The 22,138-nt window shown below is 40.3% G+C and overlaps 1 protein-coding gene across 3 annotated transcripts in view; it reads left to right on the forward strand.

The window, feature by feature from the left end:
* Positions 1-1,179: 1,179 nt before the first annotated feature.
* The window catches only part of ctnnd1 (catenin (cadherin-associated protein), delta 1), a 37,155-nt gene continuing 16,196 nt past the window's right edge, over positions 1,180-22,138 (forward strand). For all 3 annotated transcript variants that reach the window (XM_083909576.1, XM_083909578.1, XM_083909577.1), the window contains exons 1-10: positions 1,180-1,239; positions 13,899-13,973; positions 14,065-14,190; positions 14,966-15,258; positions 15,353-15,443; positions 15,859-16,049; positions 16,935-17,190; positions 17,415-17,486; positions 18,263-18,413; positions 20,747-20,948. In XM_083909576.1, coding sequence (XP_083765702.1) covers positions 14,071-14,190; positions 14,966-15,258; positions 15,353-15,443; positions 15,859-16,049; positions 16,935-17,190; positions 17,415-17,486; positions 18,263-18,413; positions 20,747-20,948 — 1,376 coding nt within the window. In that variant the 5' untranslated portion in view covers positions 1,180-1,239; positions 13,899-13,973; positions 14,065-14,070. The remainder of the gene's footprint in view (positions 1,240-13,898; positions 13,974-14,064; positions 14,191-14,965; positions 15,259-15,352; positions 15,444-15,858; positions 16,050-16,934; positions 17,191-17,414; positions 17,487-18,262; positions 18,414-20,746; positions 20,949-22,138) is intronic.

A 22,138-nucleotide genomic window follows, 5' to 3' on the forward strand; every position in this document is an offset into this window, starting at 1 on the left:
CACGTTGTGCTCTCAAACAGCAGTTCCACGTAATGACCAGAAGAGGGCAATACGTTTGTAGCGGAACTTCCCAGACCTCAGGTTTGAGGCCCTAGAAATTACAGCAAACCTTCCACGCCCAGATTATTATTACACAGCAAGAGCAGGACACTATAGTAAAACTGGAAATTAAAATATGTTGGCCCTGTTTCCAACCATAACTGAGAAACCCTGTGTTACAGATATACAGCAAATATGTAATAACATAGGAGACGTTATATTTTATTAGACTTATTATTATTATCATCATTAGTAGTAATAGTAATAGTAGAACTACAGGCAGACCAATAAATTATAATATAATAATATATAATAATCACTATTTTTTTTGTTTTTTAACAGAATTGTACACATTGTTGTTTAAACAGTTTACGTAAACATTAAGTGTCTACCTTAATTGCATTTATTATTTTCTTAAATTTTAATATTTTCAGATTTATATGCTCCATATAACAAAGAAAATAATTAACATGAAAAATTATGGCTTTTGGACCAAAAACAGGGCATTTTACAACATCATCATTTCTAGGTTTGGTAAACACTAATCAACATTTTTCGATTAAGATGATGATAATAATAGCATTATCTTCATTATTATTGTTTTTGTTATTGTTATTACTATGGCTGCAACTTCCCCCATTAATCGCATGTTCGATCACAAAAGAAATTGTTGAAAAATGTTGATCAGTGTTTACCAAACCTGGAAATGATCATGTTCACAAATGTCTTGTTTTGTCCACAAACCGGTTTTAATGATTTCTTTTTGAAAAGCTGACAGAGAGTTCCAGAAACTCGTTTTGATTATTGCAAAAACTCTCTCAAATCGATTAATCGATAATCAACATATGATATAATTATAATAATCTATTGATCTAAAAATCATTGCAGCCCTTACATAAATTGAGTTTTATACGTATGTGATATTGCCGATATATGATTCTTACTCCTGCTTTGTGTTGTTATTGGTTTGCCACATTGTTGCTGCTTTAGCAAGTGAATTTCTCAGTTAAATCTACATTATAATCATGATAATAATAATAATAATAATAATAATATATATATATTTATTATAATGTAGTGTTGACTGACTGCCCTCCTCCCTGCCCTCCGCTCTCGCCCCCACCTTTCCCCCCCAGCAGAGGGGAAGAGTCGAGACAAGTGAACAACAAGCCGAGGCACGGAGCAGAGGAAATTGCATAGGTGGGTGTTTTCTCTCTGTCTTCATTGTGAGCGCTGACTCCCAGCGGTGGACACTGTTGTTCCCTCTCACGCTTTCGTGCTTGGACCACGCCGAGTTTCCGTGTTTGTTTTTATTGTCTCAACTCAACTCGGTCCTCCTACCAGACTGCGGGTCGAGGTTTGGACTGTGTCAGCGTTGGCAGGAGTAGCAGCGGAGGTCAGCTAGGCTAGGCCTTAACCCAGCTCATTTGAACACTTATGGACTTTGAAAAACAAGCCTAACCGTTGTCTCCAGAACCGGTAATACCACGTCTATTTATGTGTTGTGCTCGGTGCAGCGGGTGGGGACGTTTTTTTGTTGTTGTTGTGTAAACTCAACTATTGTATAGCTGCGTTAGCATGCTAGTAGCCACCGTAGCGCAAGCTAATGTCGCCAGCGTCGGTGCACTGGCTGGACGAATAAGTCGTGTGGGACTTTGCGTAAAGTTTAACGAAACTTGAACACGCCGATTAAAAGTGGTTAATATAGCGAGTCGTTTTCGCTTCTAACATAACCTTAGCTACCAAACGTGTCGGGTCATTATACGAATAGTGTGGTTTGATTGTGTCTGGAGGCGAAACACTATACATTTGAGGTTTAAACTGGATTATTTATGTCAATCATGTTTCTACCACTTACGGGTTTCAGGGCAGGTGAGAGAACACGGAAGTGACTGGCCACTCAGCCGCGCCACAAACCGTAAATTGGAGGTCAAAGTCCAGTTTCGGATTACTTATCAATGCTCTATTATGTGCTGTACCTGTAACGCCCCCTCTCTGTGGTCAGCGGTGCCCGACGGTGTCTGTATATGGCTCGTAAGATTCATAATTACCTCCACAGAGCAGCAGTGCAGAAGATAAAAAGTAGAGGTGGATTTTTAATTTCATTTTGTGTAGATGTAGGTCAGCGCTTCCCGAATGTTTTCATGCGTGGACTCACTTTCTAAAAAACACATCACTACGACCCAGTTCACAATATAATTTGTGACAAGAGTAAACTTTTGCATGTTATAACGTGCTTGTTCTCTGTCATCCATTATTTTATTGAGATAAACAACTAACGATTATTTTCATAATGAGTTTATCTGTCAATTTGTTGAATAATCAAGTACTTCTTTGGTCACGAAATGTCAGAAAATGTTGAACAGTGTTTACCAAACCTGGAAATTACGATGTTCTCCAATTTCTAGTTTTATCCACAAGCCAAAATGATTAAGTTTTAATTATTTCCTTTTTGACACAGAGCAAAGAAACCACAAAATATTCACACTTCAGAAGCTGCAAAATCAGAGAAACCTGTAATATGAAAAGCCTATTTAAAAATGATGTGATTCCTTTTTCAATCACAATTTTTTATTTGAATTATGGGTTAGGGTGTATTTACACATTGGAAGCTGAGTGACCTTGATGGAGGTTTGCATTCTGACTGTCTTTTCTCCAGTTTGTGTTGCTTTTTGTGAGTCTACTGTGAAAGTGCACAGTTTAATGTTCCAGCCCTTTGATGTGGTCTGCCAGGTAGACGAGGGAGACGGTATTTGTGGTGGCAGAGCAGCAGTGAGGGACAAAAGCAAGAACCTGTTGTGTGGGTCTGGATGTGTGGGTGTGGTAAGGTGGCTGGCCTGTTTGTTGCTTCGTTATTCAGTCTCTTGTCTTGCAACACAGACACACATCTCAGTTTACAGTTGTCCAGTTGTGCAGTGTTACTAAGAGGGACTTTGCTGCATCAATCTCAGCAGGTCGTTCACTCCTGGAGGAAACCTGCTGGTTTCAGTTGGTGATCCGTAGTTTCTGTTTGTGACGTAACCAGTCATTGCACAAGCACAGACACACAGGCATGTTTGGCAACTTGTCTGGGAAAACTGTGATTTGTGTTGATCTAGTCAGCTGGTTGGTGCGTTTCAGTAAAGTGTGGACATGCCTGGCATATTCCTCTGAAAAAACAAAAAAAACAAAAAAGAACCTTCAGGCATGCCTGCTTTGACCTGCTGGAACAAAGATGGTAGATATTGAGAGCAAGTTTGGACAAGCTCTTTAATCAGAAATGTCGCCTCTTTAAGAGCTGAAAAGGAGAGGAATGTTTAAAAAAAATGTTGGCCATTTATTTTTTCCTAGCTGTTTTTCTTGTGGGGGCTGAAGTCTTGCTGCTCAGCCAGTTGTTTTAACCAGGGCTATCATTTGTGAGCCTCTGTAATGACGGGCTTTCTGAGCGTACCACGGGTGTGTCCCTCTGACACACAGAAGCTGGGGTTTTCTTATATTTGCTCAACCTCCCCTGTCTGTGTTCTCTCTGTCTCTTTCTCCTTCATCTGTCCTCGTCTCCCCCTCAAACGGTTACACCTGCACTTTTTTGTATTTGAACAGCGAGCACGTCAGTTCACTGTCATTGCAGGGGACATCACGTGGGATTGAGAATGTGAGAATGGGTGCCCATATTTTTCTAAAGCTGTGAAGTTGACCTGTTGTACCAAACCCTTCCTCAGAGCCGGTGGTTTTCTTCTTGGAAATGCTCGGTGCCAATTTGTGTTTTTATGATCCTCACTGTGGCAATTTGAACTGACTTCCTTGTTGAGCGATGGTCATTCTCCGTTTGCACTTCACCAGTAGTAAATCTTTTCTGAGTTATTGCACATCATTTTAAGATTGTTAGCCCATTTTCCACTATTGTGAGTTACCGTAAATGTCAATTCTTCATTAATTAATAAGAATATATATTTCTAATTTTGTATTGAGTTGGGCTGCAGCAGTTAATTGGTTAGTAATCATTCAGCAACTATTTTGATAATCGTGTTTTCACTTTGAGCGTTTTAAGATGAGAGATGTTTTCAGCTTCTTCAGTGTGAATATTTTCTAGTTTCTTTCCTCCGTATGACAAAGAAGTCAACACAGATTACCTTTGGTTTGATTATGGAAATAACTGGTTATTTCTCGGCAAGTGTGGTTTTGTCTGATGTCATGCTTTACCCACGATTTGTCACTTTAATTAATTTACATGTTGGCGATTAGCTTTGGTTACATTTACCACACTCTGATGTAGCAATGTTGGGGGTAAAATGGTGTTCTCATTACCCTCATATAAAAGACACAATGGTATTAAAATGGTGTCAGCTTTTTGGAACTGATTTAGGTTAGTTACAGGTACACTTCCATTTTTGTTGTGATGTACAAGAGATGCTTAGAGAATTCATGGTGTGAATTGTTAATCGTTTTGTTTTTGCTCCCGTACTAAATAGTTAATGTATAGCAGAAGTAAAACTGCCAACACTTTTTATGGTGCAATTGTTTATATACAACACCATGAAACCAATTCTTGGTTCAGGTGTCTACACGTTGGATTAGCTGTAAAATGGTTGTGTTGCTGAAACGTCCATGTATTAGCCTCCTGTAGTGGGGTTTGTTTTGGATCTAATGTGTTTGGAGATTGCATATCTGACTAAGAACTTGTTAAATGCTTTCAGATACTTGTGGTATTTCCACAGCATTTCACCATCATGCATATGGCTGTGCCGTTTTTCTATCTTTTCATTGTTTTCATAGTTTTTAAATTTCAAAATGCAATCAGACGTCTGCCCTTTAGGCTTGGTGTGGCCTTCATTGGAGCAGCCATGTCTTGCGTGACTAGATTTGGAAAATACAGGAGATTTGACACTTGTCTAATCAAAACTACACACTGTCAAATATATTTCATTCATTGAAAGTGCTGTTGCAACAAATACACACGATGACTTGTTTGTCACTAAATGATTTGTTTTTCAAAAAGAATTCACACATTCTCAGATTTTTCAGCTTGTTCAATGTGAATATTTTCTGTGATTTTGGTAAACACAGATCAACATTTGTAAACATTTTATTTTCTCCAGTTATGTGTTCATGTACTTGCACACACTGGTTTATATTTCGCTCTTTTTTTTGCTCCATGAGTTACAGCTGCCCACATGTTTCCTTCTTCACTAAATATAGTAAGTTGGCATCCCGTCGGTGGGACAGCCGGTCTTGCTGAGGTCCCTGAGCAGTGTATGTGAATGTGACTGTTAATGGGTGTGTGTGAATGTGCACTCTCGTCCCATGGGAGAAGGGGTGGCGGTGGGCTTCAAGGTTTCTAGTTTGGACGATGAAGGCAGAAGTAGTTGGATGTGGGCCAAGGCTAACACGCACGCACGCACACACAGACTAAATCTGTGTGTCCATTCAAATGAGGCTGAGTCAGCAGAGCATTTGGCCAAACCACAACAGCATTTTACCATCGCTTCACCTCAGCTGTGTGTGGGTGGGTTGGTGGACTGTAACAGAATGTATGTATGCCTGCCTCAAACACCACATACTTGGGGCACATACACAGGAGAACTAGTTTGGGAGACTCTGCAGATGTTTTTTGTATTGGCTATTTGGGAGCCCTGGAACAAAATTTCAAAACGCCACCCTTGCAGTGTGTACAACCGATATGCAATTTTGGGAATACTTGATTTTGCTGTTGCCATCTTTGTCTTTGTCATCTTCTTGTGTTTGGAGTTTGTACGCAGCGTGCATGCTTTATGTGCATGCTCCATGTCTTCTGTGTCAGCGGTACAGTGCCACACAGGCTTGGCGTTGTGTGTGTGTGAAGACATTTCTTCAAACAATACAGTATAGATGGAACACTTTAAGGATAAAAAAGAAAAAAAAGGTTGTATAGGGAAAGACATGTTTCCATGTGGAGAAGTGCGTGCATGCATGCGTGTGTGTACATCTTGTGTTTTGTGCGTTGGCTCAGAATGGTAAGTGGCATTACTGTGTAATTCCTGGGCTGTCCCATTAGCAACTACGATTGAGCACGGCCACTAATGGTCTTAAAATAGATTAATGATTAATGCCTGATCATTAAGTGGCTAAAGCCATCTTACAACTAACTGCTTTCTGCCACGAGCATTTTAGCAGCAAGTCGTGAAGTAGTTATAGAGGGTTGTGCGTAGAGCTGAAACGATTAATCGATTACTAAATTAATCGCCAACTATTTTGATAATCGATTAATCAGTTTGCTTAATCAGTTTGAAGCTTTACAACTGAATCATTTTGGTTTGTGGACAAAACAAGACATTCAAGAACATCGTAATTTCCAGGTTTAACAAACACTGATCAATGTTTTTTTTAACATTTTCTGACATTTTATGGACCAACCGCTTCATCGATTAATCGAGAAAATAATCGACAGATTAATCGATTACGAAAATAATCGTTAGTTGCAGCTCTAGTTGTGCGTGTCTGTTGCTCTGAGGCACAGTCGTCTTCCATACATTGAATTATGGTATGTTGACTTATCTGTGTTGCTGCCGTCTCAGGTTGAAATTCTCGAATGTAAAAACTTGATCGCAGTGTGCTCCAGGCAAACGTCATGACTCTTCCTGGGATTGCCCAATATAACTTTTTTTGTTTTAAACCAATATTAACACCACACCTTTATCTTCTCATACCGATATAGTTCGTTAGAGCCTCTTTAAAAATAACTTCTACAAAACAACCACTATACTGTCACATTTGTGCTGATGCATTTACCACCTGAACATGTGCAGCCCTCACCCTCTTCCTTGTCACACACGCCTCTCTTTACACCCTGTGCTTACTAAAGCATCTGTACAATATTTTAGGTTTTACAGTTGGGGCTGGGCATCATGACATACAAATTCAAAGAAATTCATTACCAAACGCGTATCACATTTATTCAGAGTTTGCAGCAGATGATGGTTTGCTCGATATCTGATGCTGTGAAACTGAACCAGTGCCATGCTACTGAGGGACAGTTTAAGGGAATCTGCAAGAGGTTTGTGTTGTATGGGGTTTTCATCATCATCATTCTTGGAAAATGGCCACCCATTATAGCACCACATGCATGCCTATCATATACTACAGCATTGTTTATACTACACAGAGTTTTTTGAGGAACAAAAAAATAAATATATTGCATCATTATCAGGAAAGTTCTGTGTGGATCAGGCTTTAACCTTTTCACTGCCTGCTGCCATCTGCACCACAATGAACTATGAAAATCTGGTGGTGGAAGTCGAAGAATAATTTGTTCATGATAATCCAATGAACTATTCATTTGAATTAATTAATTAAATGGATTTAACGGTAGCCCTGTTTGCAGATCATATTGGATCTCACTTTTTTCTTTTCCTGATATCCTATCCAGCTTTTTTTTAAAACAAGTATTGCTTGGTAGTATCAGCTCATCCCTGGACACCACAATTTTTTTATTTGTACTTCACTACCACATTTAGTTTCCTATTTTCCTAGTGTGGGCATCTCTGTTGTTTCGATTTTCTTTGAATGCACGCTGAGCCTGTGAGAGTTGTTGCTTATATAGTACATACTTGAAATCCATTCAATTTGTGAGCATTATCCACTATAGAAGCACTTTGTTTGTGGTAGCTCGTTCTGACTGGTCAGAGAAAGTAACCGCCCCCTCTCTCCCATTTCCACGAATGAAGTGTTTGGATGGGAAGAAAAATGTTGGTGTGTGAGCGATGGATGAGAGAAGCACAATGAAAGAATGAAGGGCTCCCATATTAGGACAGCTTCCAAGAGCTGAGACAGGATATGACACGCTAAATCTCACAGTGGAATGTATGACAATGGCTGTGTGTGTACGCACATGTTTTGGTGTGTCTAATGCATCCTTCTCTCCACAAATGTGGGTTTTATTTTTCACACAAATGGAGAGAGACACGGAGTAGTATTTACTTCACCGAAAGGTGCCCCACAGCTCTGTTTTGAGTATTTTAGGTTCATCTGCGCGCACAGATGTGGACACACTCATCTGTGTGTAGGCTTTGTTCACCCCAACAGTGGTGTGTGTGTATTTGATCTCCATGAGTCAGTGAACATTAAAGTCGAAAATAGTTTTTAGCCCTGGTCTGGAGAAGAGCCACGCTCATGTCATCCCATTATTAGACAGACAGTGCTGAAGTAATCTCACCCAGCTTCCTCATCCCGGTCTTTGCCAGCTTCCCTGCCGAGAAAGTCTGAGGATAAAGACCTTGTCGTTGTCTTCATTTGAACTGTTGACTTATTATCATTCCTCTGTAATTTAGGCTGAGGTCATGTGTGGCATGTGCTCAGGCCACATTTCCCTCTGAAGGGACAGTTTGATGTTTAAAAGCAAAACTTTTTCTTCTTTTCACTGTTACTTCTTAGTTTGTTGCAGGCACTTTCTTTGTATTCCAGTGAATCAATCACTGCTCTTTGTCTATGAATGGTCATTGCTTCCATCATGGTAATTTAATTTCAGCTGGTTATTTTTGAAATAAATGGATGCAAGCATTTGAATTTGAGTTGTGATAAAGTATCATTTGATTGTAAGATGGGGTTTAGGTGTCCATATGAGTTAAAATTGTTGTTTATTCTATCAGGTATAATGAGACTTAAACACATAAGTCTCAAAGTTGTCATTGTGACAACACATTTGTCATCACAATGTTGGTCTGAAGAAGGAAATGTATATATTTTTACAATGTGAATTTTTTAAAGTGTGGAAATGTAGTTGATGCTACAGCACGTTTTCTCTGGATCACTGAATCCAAGCTAGAAATATAATTAAAAAAGTAATTGACAGGTGCAGCAGTCACCCTGATAAATGCTTATCAGATGAAATATCGTTCTCTCACTCATAAGCAAAGCAGAGAGTCGGCTCTCGCACTTGTCTCCCTCTCCCCTTCCCGACTCTCTAAGCATCCTTGGAATTGAGAAGTGTTAACAAGCTCCACACGCTGCAGCTGAAAGTGTGATGTAACCATCTCTTGTCATGTATCGCACTTTCTTTCCATTTTTAACCCTGCATTGCAGAAGGTGAAATGAAATGCACTAAAACTGTGAGAGTAAATTCTCATACCTGCTCTGCTGATGCTCATCTAGTATTAAGTTTGAACTGAATAAGATGAATTATCTCTTATTTATGTTGATTGTCCTCACTGCTGTTTCATGCTCTTGCTCTATCAGTTGTCACATTTTCTCCACAGTTGTTTCTTGCTTCCCTCCATTATTTCTCTTCCTGCGTGAGCGCCACCTGCTTTTTAACCTCCATGTGCCAACGTCATTCACACTTTGAACACTTTTGTTCCCAGATCTGCTCTTTGTCAGGATCCTTCTTTCATATCATTACACTTGGGGATTTCAGTCTCTCTTTGTATGTTGGTTCTTTGATTAAAATCTTGGTGATGGTTGGATCTCTTCTTGCCCTCTGGTGTTGTTGACCCCTGTCCTGTCCTCTGCTCTCAGCGTGTGAATGGAGCAGTGTGCGAGTACGGCCTCCCTGCTGGCCTCGGTGCGGGAGCAGGAGAGACAGTTTGAGATGCTGAGCCGAGCTCTGGAGGAGGAGCGGAGGTCATGCGCCGGCACCTTGCCCCGCCCCCTCCCCAACATGCAGGTAACGGGGAACAAACCCTTCCCTCACCCATGCACACTTTCCATCGAAAAGTCCCTCAGATGCATCTAGTCTTGATCTGAGTGAGTTCATCCAGTGTCATCTCCATGCTCACCCATATATACAGTATATCGCCCCAGTGTGGACTGGCTGGATGGTTGCAGAATTTAAATGAAACTAGAGGTGGAGGAAAATATGTCCTTTTTTAGTTTTTGAGTTTTGGAAGTTGTTATAAAGTCACTAATGTGCCTTTCGATGAAGTTGTCCTGAGGAGATCGTTTCCATCTTCTGTTTCTCCTCTCATCCATAATTGTACAGTTTCTTCATCATGCCATCCAGCCGTTTCTCAGAAACATTCACGTCTCCTCCCAGTCCTACCATCACCATATCATCAAATCTCTCCACATGTCAAGCCTAACACTGTAAAGCCTTGTGTATATGCGCATGCGATGCCATGGGGTGGGACTCTGCAGATGGGGCGGGGCTCCGCAGATGGTGCGCGATCATACATTATGTACAGAGGCGTTTATCCTCAGCGAGTTCAGCGTGTTGTTCGTCGTCTTTTTGTAACGTGGTAGCAATCTCCTTCTTCAGAAGAGCCATACAAATGCGTATACACGACCAATGTTATGTTTCAATGTTATTCAGCTGCAACAACAGCATCTTTTTCTCTCGGACGCCATTGCTCACTGTAGCCAGAAGCACGACCCCTACTGATTGGGCGGGAAATTGCAGTGCGTATCCGGCACTACGACGGAGAACTATGAAGGTTCGAGGGGCCTCCGTGGTTATGCAGTCGGATAACGCATTACGCAGTCGGAGAAGTATATTGTGGCCTTAAGTGAAAACAATTGATATTATTTATCAATTGCCCAAGAGGTCCTACTACCGGGCTTAACAGGTTTTCTCGGGGGAACCCTGCGTTTGTTGTAAAAGATAATTATAACTTTATTTTTATAGGACTTTCCAAAACAGAATTTACAAAGTGCTTTGACAGTCCAGTTGAAGGAAATATGTAGCCAAACAAAAACAAACGACAGAAACTACATGGAATATTGTTATTCTTTCCAATGTGCTAATATATCGGAAGTGCTTGGGCTGATAACTGATATATACAAGTTGTTTTTTTTTTTGGTCTCTTAACATAATATTGTGCATAGTATTGCAGCAGATGTAGATACATTTTCTCCATTGTTCTAAATAATCTAATAATATTTGGTGAGGGTGCAAGCATAGAAGTGAGGAAGCTTGTTTTTGTTTTGTTTCATTTAGTCACATGGCGCATTTTCAATGGTTCGACTTAGCATGGTTTCCACTAGGGATAGTACCCCAGGAATAGGGCCCTGTACTCCAGCAAGTCTCTTTTGCACAAAAGTGAAACTTGGCTGCATACAGTGCATATTATGAACTCCCCAGATGAGAGGCATGCATCCTTGTCCTTGCATCCTCCTCAGTATTTTCATAGATTTCTTTAGCAATTTTGACAGCCCTACCTAGTACTTTTTGTACCTACTCTGGCGAGGTTCCAGATACTATATTGACGGTGCCAGACTGCTGGCCACTATTTAGTCAGAGTGCCGTCACAGGAAGAGACATCTGATGCAAGAATAAAGCCGAATTGAAGATCAGTTAAAAGGACTTGGGTAACGTGGGTTAATCTCCAGCAATTACCAGGGAAAAGTCTAAAATCTCAATATTTAACAGAAGAGTCTGGTGTATTAAGCGAAGAAAACAAATGCTTTACAAGTCGCTAGTCATGGGCGTTTCATGCAACTGTGCGGTGATGGCTCCTCCCATGTTGAGTAGGTACTATTTTATAGTGGAAAACCAACTTGAACTGTGCTGTGCCAAAACGAACTGGGACCATTGGTGGAAAAGGGATTAGGGGATCTTGGTGTGTTTGCTGATATCTGATAATACATTATAACGCCAATAATATCTACATCCCTAAATCAAATCAAATCAGATTTATTTGTATAATCTTTTACAATAGCCAGATGGTACTGAATGTGCTTTATATCAAAGCAATAAAATAATACATAAAAACAGAAGGAAGTGCTACAGTGCTGCAAGAAAACACAAGATAGTGCTACTCGTGCTGCAGGGTGTTAAAGGCCCTCTAAAAGTGAATAAAGTAAAAAACTGGCAGAATAAGTACCCCTAAGAGCAGGACTATCGTGGTCAGAGTTAAGTGCCAATCTAAAAAAGTGTGTCTTCAGCTTTGATTTAAAAAGATTGAGGTCAGTGTTGGTGCGAATGTCAGGGGGCAGTCTGTTCCACAGCCTGGGAGCTGCAACAGCAAAAGAGACTCAAACAGTGCCCCCACTGTTTGAGTCTTGACCTTGGGACCTCTAACAGGAGCTGGCTGGAAGAACGGAGGGCCCTGCCATGATTGCGTAAAGTTAAAAAGAGTTTAAAATCAGTTCTTAAGCGAAAAAATAGCATTGCTGTTATTGATGAATAAGTAACACCTGCATCTTTTTGAGGTTCAGTTTACAGTCTTAGGGAAATCTTTGGGAGACTTTGACCAATCATGAGGCAGTTCAGAGAGCGTGGTGGCTCCTATTAGCTGTTTCACCAAGCACTGGGTGCCAACAGTCATGTGGTGAAAATGTTGCTGCCTACTCTAACGAAGCAACCTAAAAACAGGCTCAGGTGTGGAAGGGCCTCAGTACAGAGAGAGTCGTGATTCCAGAATGTTAGTATTAAACAAACTGGAGATGTGACTCAAAAAACTAAATCTTTTTTATCTTGCAAAACCTGGCTTTTTACTACTGTGGTCTAATCCGACCTGTTTTATCATTTGTAAAACTTAATAAAACCCTTGAATATGATTCACATTCATGTCTGAAATGTGTTTGCTTCCTGACAGACAGACGTTTAGTCACTCACACCCACGCTCTCTCACTCTTTCACTTCTTTATTGACACACTTGGTCATTAGGGGACATGCAATAGTTAGTAGTCATACACATGTACAACTACATATACGCTCAAGGCCCTTAGGTAACCTTTGAAATACGCTCTCATAAACCGCCATGTTCTGCCTCTCCCTCACTTTCCCTCTCTTTTCGGCTGCTCTTGCGTGTTGGCTTTCAGTCACGGCATTCATTCTTTATTCTGGCTGATGAAGAGCCAGAAATGTACAGAAAGAGACATTTAGGCTTGTGTGTGTTATTAGTGAGAGTGAGACAGAAATGTAGCTTGTACTCGTTCTTATCTGTGTGTGTTTACATAGCCCAAAGGCTTCGGCATGCCTCTGCCACTCTCCCAGGCTGTGCACAGCACAACCTCAGTCATTTACTGACAGGTTCCCACACGCTCATATCTGCCCGACACTTTCTACTATTCCCTTTGAGTCCTCATCTACCAAAGAGTTCTTACTTGATTTAAGCTAAGTCGCTGTTCACAATGTTGACAGGGTGTCTTGGGTAAAGTCGTAGTCACACACCTGATAATTACAAATTAAAAAAAAAATATATATATTTTATTACGTCTTGTCTTTGAATGGGTGGGTTCCGGCCCTCCTCCCCCGACTGTCCTTTTTTGAACCCTGCTCAAGTTGTGGAGATAAAACTGTAGAGGTCATATAGGGAATCTTAGGGCTCCCCCTGTGGCTGAAATGGGTAGTCCACCACACCCATCTGTGCTCCTGGGAAGACACAGACCCATGAAACAGGTTTTTTTTATTATCTCTCTGCTTGTCTCCGTGTGCATCGTAATTCATTTCATTACTGCCTAATTTTCTTCATCATTCCATCATCACAGTTCACTCTTAAACTCTTCACAGCTTTTTTCCCGCCTCTTTGGCTGAAAAAGACTGCAAACCGAGACCCAAAGCCCCAATCAGTCACAGACTTTCAATTGAATTTTAAAAGTTTAGTTTCTGGTCAGATTTTAGGCTGCAGTTTTCAGTTGCTTTCATTCTTAATTAATCTCTTGATTCATTTACTTCTTTGGTCCACAAAATTTCAAATTGTTTTGTTCATCATCGTTTCCCAAATTCTCAAAATTCTTATTTTGTCCACAAACTGAAATTAATCAGTTTTAACGATTTCTTTGTTAAATGGAGGGAAGAATCCAGAAAATATTGATGTTGAGAGCAATAAAACTCAACTGAAAGGTGACGATAGTTGCTGCTTTCACTCGATGATTTTGCTTGGTCTGAAACATGAGTAACTAATATTTGAAAAGTTCAGCTGGCCGGTGAAAGGTGTGTGTGTTGAATTTGTGTTTGTTTTTCTTGGCAGAACGGCCGCATTCCTTGTGATGCAGACATAGAGCGGCTGACACTGAACGAGGGTTACAACAACGGGACACATCACGTAAAAACTCAAATTTTCAACCAGAAACATATCTCATGTTAAAATTGCATCTCTTACTTTTTTACTGCAATTTGTGAATATGTGTGTGCAGTTCAGGATGGAGCCTGGTCAGATGGTGCAGGAGACATACACGGTGGAGGAGAACCCCCAGGATTCCACACCTGTTGTCTCTGTGGAGACCAATGATGATGGAACCACACGGCGCACAGAAACCACGGTGATAATTAGATCTCAATAGGAACACGTGTTGCATAGTGTGAAGTTCTTAAAAGGCCCTGTGAAGTGATAGCTTTTTTTGTGTTATACAAACCACCTTACCAAGTTTGAATTATTAAAAAGTTGCAAAATGTTTAAAATTAGATTTGGGTCATGTTAAAATTCAGTAACATTCTTTGCTTTAAGACACTGGAGACGGCTGCAGGACCTGAACACAATCAATCAAACACACACACACACACACACACACACACTGGTTGACTCACATTAGTGGCGGTCAAACACAAACAAGTCTTGTGAATCTGCTATTTTTAATTGTATCAGTGTTTCACATGTAAGCAGCATTTTGTGAACCATTCTTAAAGATGGATCCTAGAGTGGGAAAATCTCAAAACACCAGCCTTGAGTTTTTGTGTAGACAACCAGTACGCTACTTTGGGAAAACCATGATATGATAACTCATTATCTTTCCTGAGTCACCCTGATTGTCTATATTGTAATGTATACTTTAATTACTATAATTTGAAATAGCTTTATTGGAATGCAGTATGTGCATGCTTAATTTTGTAGCAGCGCTACAGCCTACAAACCCTGAACAGAAGACAGAAACATGTATTTTTAACATGTATAATGTGTGAAGAGGAGAAGCGCCGTATTTGCTTCACAGGGATTTTAGCCGTTATAATTTCCTGATAGATACCCTTTTGATTACATGATTTACAATTTCATGGTCTTAAACGTTCAGCAACAACATCTCATCTCTTGCCTCCCTTCAGGTAAAGAAAGTAATAAAGACCACAACTACTCGTACGGTCATCCCCTCCGTATCGGACACACTTTCCCTTGATGGTGGGGGTTCAGTGACCGGTATGGGGGGCTACACAACACCTATGGAACGAGTCTACAGACAGGCACCAGGCGTAGGCATGCCAATGGACTACCCCACTCACACTGTGCCTCGAAACTACCACTACGGACCCCAAGGGGGTTATGAAGACTACCGCACAGGACCTCCATCTGAGACCTACGCAAGTCTAACCAGGGGTGCTCGCATGGATGATCGCTACAGGTATCATGTTTCCTTAGATAAAAATGTATGTTCATGTAGTTCCAAGCCATCAAAAGAAAACGGTTAATCCAAATGTTTCTTTCAAAACCTCTAGACCAGTCCATCCAGATGGTTACAGAACTCTGGATCCAAGCTACAGAGCCCCCAGCAGGAACCAAATAGACCCCTATGCTGCTCAGCCACAGGTGTGTGCAGTAATCATCATTTGGATTGATGTTTTCTTTCTAGCAGAATTATACCTTGATTAGTCACAAAATTCACTTCCTAAATTGGGTGCCTTGTGTTATGTTGAAAACTGAATAATATGATTTGAATAATTAGTTGTTACTGTTTTTGTTGAATAATAATTAAATAGTTAATTATTGGGGTTTTAGGCCCTGTCCAATTTCTCCCCCTTAAAATTTCCACTTGGTTTGGAGTGCCATCAACCGTAAATACCCCTTGTTGAGGGAAGTGGCTTCCCTATGGAATTGGGACACTACTATATGCAAAGTAGCGTAGTGAATGCAAAAATTAAGGGTTAGGGGAGGTATTGGGACAGGGCCTTTGTATTTGGATGGTACCTTTTACTACTTGACATTTATTGATGGTCTTGTCTAGGTTGGGCGTTTGGGTAGCGCTATGGAGCTTTCCTCCATCCCAAGGTTTGTTCCAGAACCTTATGGTCTGGAGGATGATCAGCGCAGTATGGGCTTTGATGAGCCTGACTATGGGATGGGACACCCAATGCACTTCAGTACTATGCCCCGCAACCACCAACCATTTCCCCATGGCCCCCCGCGCAGGACTGGGTAAGTGCTCTATTCTTTTGTCACGGCTTTTCTTTGCATAGAAAACACTTTGATGTATGCAGGCATCAGGCTTTTAGCCAGCAGGGCGATCTCGCTGAGCCCAAGATTACATTAAAACACAGCGTTCTCAGCAATGGCTGAGCTGTTTGTTTTGAACCTTCAGGGCTTCTTAGGTCATTAAGGTAATGACACAGATACACACTAAAAAACAGCATTCATTGGAACTTCCGGTCTAGGTCCACTTTAAAAAACCTCAATTACCCCTTTACTCTTTGTGTTAAATATCTACTTTGTGGAAACTGAGTTTCTACAATTCAATGATATTGTTATTTTAAGTTGAAAAACAGCAGCTACAAATGGCTGACAGAGCATGGTTAGCTCTTTCTGATTCTGGGTTTGTGTTGTTGAAGAGAAATACATTCCAGTGAATGGTTTATGATTCATTAAGTCTGCCCCAGCTGGGAACAGCAACAAGCCAGCTGTCTGCTGATAACAATACAAACAGAGCAGTTGATCAGTAAGCAGACTTTTAGTTTCCACCCAGTTTGTGCTCACATGTGGATGCTTGTTTTGATCAAATCATCTGCTACTAACTGTATCTGGTAAACCAATCAGCCATTGTAATTGCTATTGTTCTGTGATGGTATATTATGTAGCCTATAATATTCTCTTTAAACCGTAGAAGTCATTTATGGTCCCAGGATAATAAGTATTAAGTATCAAATGTAATTATCAGTGCTGCTGATATCCACCCTTCATCATTTTACCAGTTAACAGACTGGTTTCTGTATCAGATACACCTCTTTTTGTTGATGAATGTTTGTCGATTGTCTAAGGAGTGTTCAGTACATTCACAGGAGTTCACCATTCACCATTCTTCCACAGGAGTTATGAAGGCACCTTGGATGGCGACATGAGTGGACCAGGGGACATGTACTATTGGGGTGGTGGAGCACCACTGGCTCAGGGGGAAAGGGGGAGCATGGCCTCGTTGGACAGCACTCTAAGGAAAGGTCCAGGTCCTGGTGGCTGGAGGCAGCCAGAGCTGCCCGAGGTCATCGCCATGCTAAACTACAGGCTAGACCCGGTCAAGAGCAATGCAGCCGCTTATCTGCAGCATCTCACTTATAAGAATGATAAAGTAAGATATGTTATTAAGAGATTAGGGCTGCAACTAATGATTATTTTCATAATTGATTCATTCGTTGATTATTTTCTGGTTGAATGGATTAGTTGTGTAAAATGTTGATTAGCATTTCCTAAACCTCGTAATTATCATTTGTATTGTCCAGTTATTTTATTTTAATGATTTCCACTTGGCTACCATCCCCACCTTTTGCTCACATCCATCCTTTCTTTTTTCAGGTGAAGTCTGATGTGCGTCGCATGAAAGGAATCCCTGCACTTGTGTCTATGCTCGACAACCCCAACAGAGAGGTCAGTAGGCTTTGCTTCTTTTATGGCTTTATTCTCAGTCTTACTTTGTTCGAAATGTGTTGAATTTGAAGTAGGTGGGGGAAACAAAGCTTAGGGAATGTGGTATACTAATATCATAATTTGACAATCCACTTGGCCTGAGGGAGTTATGAGAAGAAAAGGGCAATTTTTGGTGGGACTCAACCATAGTATTGGAAGAATAAGGAATGGAAATAAGTATTGTGTATTTCACTTATTCATTTGAATCCTGGAGATCAACATTTGTGCTAAAAATGGTTTGGGCCAAAACATCCTGTGTCTTTTTTCTTTTTATGATTCCCTCTCATTAAGGCCAAGCTGTGGGGAAACATTTTGCTAATGTTTGAATGGGCATTACGAGGCGAACCACATCATGCATTTCGCTCTCAGAGAAGCATCTTAATTTCACGTCATGCTCTACAGCCAATGACAAGTTTAAAGTCTATTGCGTGTTGAATGAATGACTGGCTGGCTGACTGGATAAATGGATCAATCAGTCACTCCTGAGAGTTGTTAGCGATTCCAAAGACTACATTTCACACACTTTACGTGGGTTACTGATTGTAGGATGTTCATGGGCTTAAGCTTTAGTTACCTTGGTTTAAAGTAAAAATATGTAAGAAATTTACCCAAATTAATCAATATTATAGGAAATTAGTTTCTCTGCAGAGACGACATGCTGAATTCATTAAAGTGTGGGCTTTGCCGTCTTGAGTAATTGACCATTAAGCTGTTATTTATATGCATTTCTGTTATAGGTCCACCATGCAGCCTGTGGAGCACTCAAAAACATTTCTTATGGCAAAGATCATGATAATAAGATCGCCATCAAGAACTGTGACGGTGTACCAGCTCTGATCAGGCTGCTGAGGAAGACCCGCGATCAGGACCTCACTGACACTATCACAGGTTAGAAACACATGTTGCTGGATGTATTTACATCTGTGTGATCATCTCTGTTTATTTATTTTTTATTTTTTTAACCAGTTTTCCTTCTTATAAGGAATTTTGGAAGACATTTTCTTACTGTTGGTTGTCAAACTTGCACTGCCAATATAGAACAATTACTCTATGCTTTAGCCTCCATTTTCTGATGTTTTCTACACCCAACATTAACATTGTTGTAGGAACGGAGAGATAAATAAAGTATGTGAAAATATAAATGTAAAGAACAATAAAATACTGTAAATAACTTGTAAAAACCTATACAAACTTAGTAAAAAATAAACATTACATTGTAAAAAACCCACATTATAAGACAGTATAAATAAATAGAAAAAATAAAATGCTGTAAATAACTTTAAAAACAAACTATACATTGCACTGTAAATAACTCGCATTATAAACAAAATATAAAGTATAGAAGTTAAATAGTTTTCTTACTAAACCCACAGCAGGAAATTCCTCATCAGCACCTTTGAAGCACTGCTTCTGCTAGTTAGCGTTAGCGTCAGCTAGCATTCTGACGCTAATGTTAGCTGCTGTCTGTGTCCCCGTTAGTTAGACAGTGACTGTTAATGTTATGATTATATCATTATCTGCACCAGTAGTGCCACTTACAACTGTGGCCGTTTCTCAATACCCAAGTATGCCAGTATGTACTTGCTTACTTGGAAAGTACATACTTGAGAAGTACGACTGAAGTACATACTTGCCAAGTACGGGAGTACACGAGCACGATTCTTCAATTGGAACAGCAGCGTACTTCCTTGTTCTACTGTTTGAATGGCGGGTGGCGCGAATCACTTTTAAGCCTCATTACCGCCACCTACAGTGTTGATGAACATATAAAATACTTTTAATAAATACATATATTGTTGTTATTTTCACATTTTAAATATTTTATACACTATAAAATGTGTCCATTATATGTAAATACATATACAATGACAGTGCGACTTTAATATAAATCTAAAATTCAAAGTTACAATAAATTAAACATTAATATTATACAAACGTTCACACTGTCAGGTCAAAACGTTTGCATTAAAAACACAACAACATGTCAACAACGGATCTATCGATCACATCAACTATGTAATGAGGGAGCCGTCTGAGCCAGCGGATCATTTCATCAGGACAGGCTGAGGTGACGATTCTCTGTGCCGGGCACTGTGAGCACCGAGCGTCCGCCGAGGTGGAGCTGATAACCTCCGACAGCGCCGCTGTCATACTATAAATACGTCATATCTTATTACACAAACCACATGTTTGGATTCTAAATGACTAATTTCTCGCCTAAAATGATTTAAAAACTGCGTTCCGGGACACAGAAAAATATTTATTTCCGGTTTATATTTGTATTTTATCCTGCTGTGTTCTGCCGAAATGCATTCTGGGATATATGGCTTTCCCAAGTACGCTCAAGTCACCACCTGATGCATATATGGTAAAATGGGCGGAGCGAGAACACTTCCGGGTATAAGAACCGTACTCGCTGCTCGCGTTCTTGAGAAATGGAACAGAACTTGGACTGAGGCTGATGACGTTTTCACAAGTACGGGAGTACGCAAGTACGGACAAGTACGCACAAGTATGGATATTGAGAAACGGCCTGTGTCTTTCTTTCTTTTTTCTACCTCTTCTAACTTCCTGATTGATAACTCCCCTTCATTATCCTTCAGCTTCACACAGGTTAATGTGAGGTGACTTGGGGCCTCTTTAGGGAGGTTTCCAACCGAGATGTCATTTGCTAATCAACCCTTGTTGTTTAAGGGGGACGGGGATGCAGCTGGTCACTGATGCATTTAGGCTCCGAGTGTCGGGAGCCCCCCTATCGGCTCGGGGCCCTAAGCAGTTGCCCGCCGCCTTGCCTGTTCATAAACTGCACGTCTACCCGTAGCGCGATGAAAGTGCGTTAATGCGTTAAAAAAAATTAACTATTTAATTTACTAGTTAAAACTAGTTAATTTTGACAGCCCTATATAAAACATTACAAAATGGTTAAGAAATGTTTTCCAAATTTCCTGTTCACTCAGAATAAATTTAACAGATGAAGATTAAAGGTATATACTACAGTTCAATCAATTGGTGATCAAAAATAAATGCCAAATCTGATAATACAGTCAGCTAATCCATAATAAATTTTTCATTGCCACTCAGCTGAAATTCCTTGACAGATTTAATTTACTCCTTACACTCTAAATTTAAATTCACTCGGATGGATTTGCAAACAAATCAGGAACCACAAATATCCAGTGTTTGTATATTTTAAAATGTTATGGATTTGTTTTTGTTCTCAGGAACACTGTGGAACCTGTCGTCTCATGACTCTGTGAAAATGGAAATTGTTGACCATGCATTGCACGCCCTTTCCGATGAGGTTATGGTGCCACATTCAGGCTGGGAGCAAGGAAACAATAGTGCAGGAGGCGGCGAGGAGAACTGCAAGCCCAGACACCTGGAGTGGGAGACAGCCCTAACTAACACAGCAGGCTGCCTAAGGTAAGGAGGGAGGGAAGGAAAGAAGTGAGGAAGGATGGAGAGGGGAGAAGTGAAGACTGGAGAGGAAAGTGGCCACATGCTAGCTCAGTAGACTGATAAAGCTGTGTGATGTAAGGACGAAGGAAGTAATGAAGAGTTAATGGAGCAGAAGAACAGGATACACATGCTGGAGTGGTTTTAATGGGAATTATTGGTGTCCATACACACGATGTGTGATTTGCATACCTTTTATAATACATTTTAATAGATAAGAACACACATATCGTCAGTTTTGAATAAAATACTGGGATGGTTGAATGAAATCAGTGAATCATCACAATAAACAAAATGTGAAAAGTCTCTGAGAGTTAGGGCGAATTCCAATTCCTTGCTTAACCCTCAATCTTAACCCTCAATCTCAAAAATGCGCGCTCCCTCTAGTCCAAGTGCTGTCCCGATTCTCAGAAAAATGAAGTTGAGGGGCAAGTTTAAGGGCTGTATCGCCCTCAAATTGAGATTTTCCGAGACCACCCTTGGGAGCAAGGGCTACCCAGAATGCATTGCGTGTTTTCACATAACAAAGATGGCGCCGAAAGCAGCGGAACAAGTGCGACACAAATTAAGTATTTTCTTTGTTAATAGATATATAACATTTATGAAAACCATTGTATTATCTTAGTTTAGACACATATTATGGATTACTGACGTCATTTTTGCGTAACATTTATTTTTATTTTACAATCTTTTGTCAATAGCCGGCCGGTTCGGGACACGGGATCGTTTGCTACTTACTTACTTTTCAATAAGCCGTGGTGTGCGGTAACTGTCAGCTGAATATGTCCGTGGTTGTGGTATTTGTATGAGTATCATCTTATAACTAACTGACAACCTAATAACTTGACTGAAATAAAATAATAAATAAATAATCGTGACGTAAATGTGTTCTTCTTCTTCTTTTTCGGTGTTGACAGACTGGACGCAGCGTGTTATTCTGCCCCCTACAGTCTGAAGACGTATCTACATTTAAGGGGTGTCCCATTTCTAAGTGACAAAGTAACCCTCAACACTTGGTTTTGAGGGCCAGTTAAGATTAAGGGTTGAGCTTGAGGGTTAAGATAGGAATTGGAATTGGCCCTTAAACATTTACGCTGTTACTTTCACATAAAAACTGTCAATTTTACATTGTGCTCGTTGAAATACTTTGGGGCTAA

The sequence above is a fragment of the Microchirus variegatus genome, assembly GCF_963457635.1.
Source record: "Microchirus variegatus genome assembly, chromosome: 23".
Classification (NCBI taxonomy): domain Eukaryota; kingdom Metazoa; phylum Chordata; class Actinopteri; order Pleuronectiformes; family Soleidae; genus Microchirus; species Microchirus variegatus.